Source organism: Telopea speciosissima, chromosome 2, assembly GCF_018873765.1.
Source record: "Telopea speciosissima isolate NSW1024214 ecotype Mountain lineage chromosome 2, Tspe_v1, whole genome shotgun sequence".
Taxonomy (NCBI): Eukaryota; Viridiplantae; Streptophyta; class Magnoliopsida; order Proteales; family Proteaceae; genus Telopea; species Telopea speciosissima.
In genome coordinates, this window is record NC_057917.1 from 15,315,007 (window position 1) to 15,316,884 (window position 1,878).

The window sequence follows — 1,878 nt, forward strand, 5'->3', positions numbered from 1 at the left end:
TGCCACACACTTTTAGGGCGCGACTACAAGATAAATTAAATTCTCTTTCTCAAGGGAATTTAACAGTTGCCGAGTATATGGAGCAGTTTGATTCTCTCTCATCTCGTATAGGGATTAGGGAGAAAGATATTCATGTCTTGTCACAATTCGGATTGGGTCATGGCGTTGCGGACGGGGTGAATGTTAGAGACTGCTTTGAGAAGGCCTTACATGCTGAAGAGTTATTGGCTTCCAATAACAAGAGGTTTGGTTACCAAGCTGGGGATGGTTGGAAGAATTTTCCAGCACCTAAGTATTGTCTACTCCGTCAAAAAATTAATGCTGTTGCTGAAGTTGAAAGTGCACTGGAAGAGGAAGATCCTGATCTACTCCCATACCCATTCGATGATGCTGACTATGGTGGTGCTGAATATGATGAGGATGATGGTAATGATGAAGATACTTATGGCCTTCATGTAGTCAGCCGTATGTTGGTGGCTGAAACCAAAAGAGAGGATTGATGGCGTCATTGTATCTTTTACAGCTGCATGAAGTCAGGTGATAATAATGCATTGGTGATAGTTGACAGTGGCAGCTGCGTCAATGTCACTTCGGACACCTTTGTGAAGAAGGCTAACTTGAAGGTAGAAAAACATCCTCAACCGTATAAGGTATCCTTGCTGAATGGTCAGACCTTGGAGGTAAATCAGCGCTGTTCCATACCACTGAAACTTCATAGGTATGAGGAAGAGGTGTGGTGCGACGTAGTTCCTATGTGCCTCACGGATGTTTTGCTTGGTAGACCATGGATGTATGACAATGATGTCATGGTCGGTGGAAAGAAAAATCAGTGTGTATTCAAGTTCAAGGGAGTTCACACCGTCTTCCATTCAATCAATGTACCAGCTGATTTGTGCCAATGGAGAGCCTTGAGAACCAACCTGAAGAGCACCGGTAATGAGAAGAAGGTGCTGGCTGTTCCTCACAAGGAATTCCTCCACACCAGCCATGATACGGGAATGGTACTGGCTCTTGTTACAAGGGTGGTTACTCAACCTGAGGTAACATTTTCTTCACCCATCAAAGAGTTACTTTCTGATTTTTCTGATGTGGTTTCCGATGAGCTGCCAGATGAGTTACTGCCTATGAGGGGTATCCAACATGCCATTGATTTGGTACCCGGTTCGGTGCTACCAAATTTACCAGCTTATCGCCTCAGTCTTACGGAGCATAATGAGCTCAAACGACAAGTTAATGAGCTTTTTCAAAAGGGTTTTATTGTGGAGAGTTTAAGCCCATATGCTGTACCAGCCTTGCTTACTCCAAAGAAGAATGGTTCATGGCGGATGTGTTTGGACAGCAGGGCGATAAATATAATAACTGTCAAGTATCAGTTCCCCATTCCACGGCTTGATGACATGTTAGACATGCTGTCTGGGGCAATGGTCTTCTCTAAATTGGACCTTAGGAGATCCGATTTGTATCCGCCCGGGAGACAAATGGAAGACCGCCTTCAAAACCAAGGATGGCCTATATGAGTGGAGAGTCATGCCCGTTGGTTTGACTAATGCACCTTGCACTTCATGCGAGTTATGACTCAGGTACTTCGTCCTTTTATTGGTCGATTTTTGGTTGTTTATTTTGATGATGTTTTGGTGTACAACAAAAACCAAGATGACCATATTGATCACCTTAAACATGTGTTGAGAGTTCTTCGTCAAGAGAAGTTATACTTAAACCTCAAGAAGTGTTCTTTCATGCTGCCCAAGGTGTTTTTTCTTGGCTTTATTGTCTCAGCCAAAGGGGTGGAAACTAATCCGGAGAAGGTTAAAAGTATCAAGGACTGACCGGTACCCAAGACACTTCTTGTAGTTCGAAGTTTTCATGGTTTGGTTTCAA

At 43.6% G+C, this 1,878-nt stretch overlaps 1 protein-coding gene across 1 annotated transcript; it reads left to right on the top strand.

The window, feature by feature from the left end:
• The first annotated feature begins 527 nt into the window (after positions 1-527).
• On the top strand, positions 528-1,517 carry LOC122650488. The gene has a single exon (XM_043843899.1). The coding sequence runs from the start codon at positions 528-530 to the stop codon at positions 1,515-1,517; it is 990 nt and encodes a 329-aa protein (XP_043699834.1).
• The last annotated feature ends 361 nt before the right edge of the window (positions 1,518-1,878 follow it).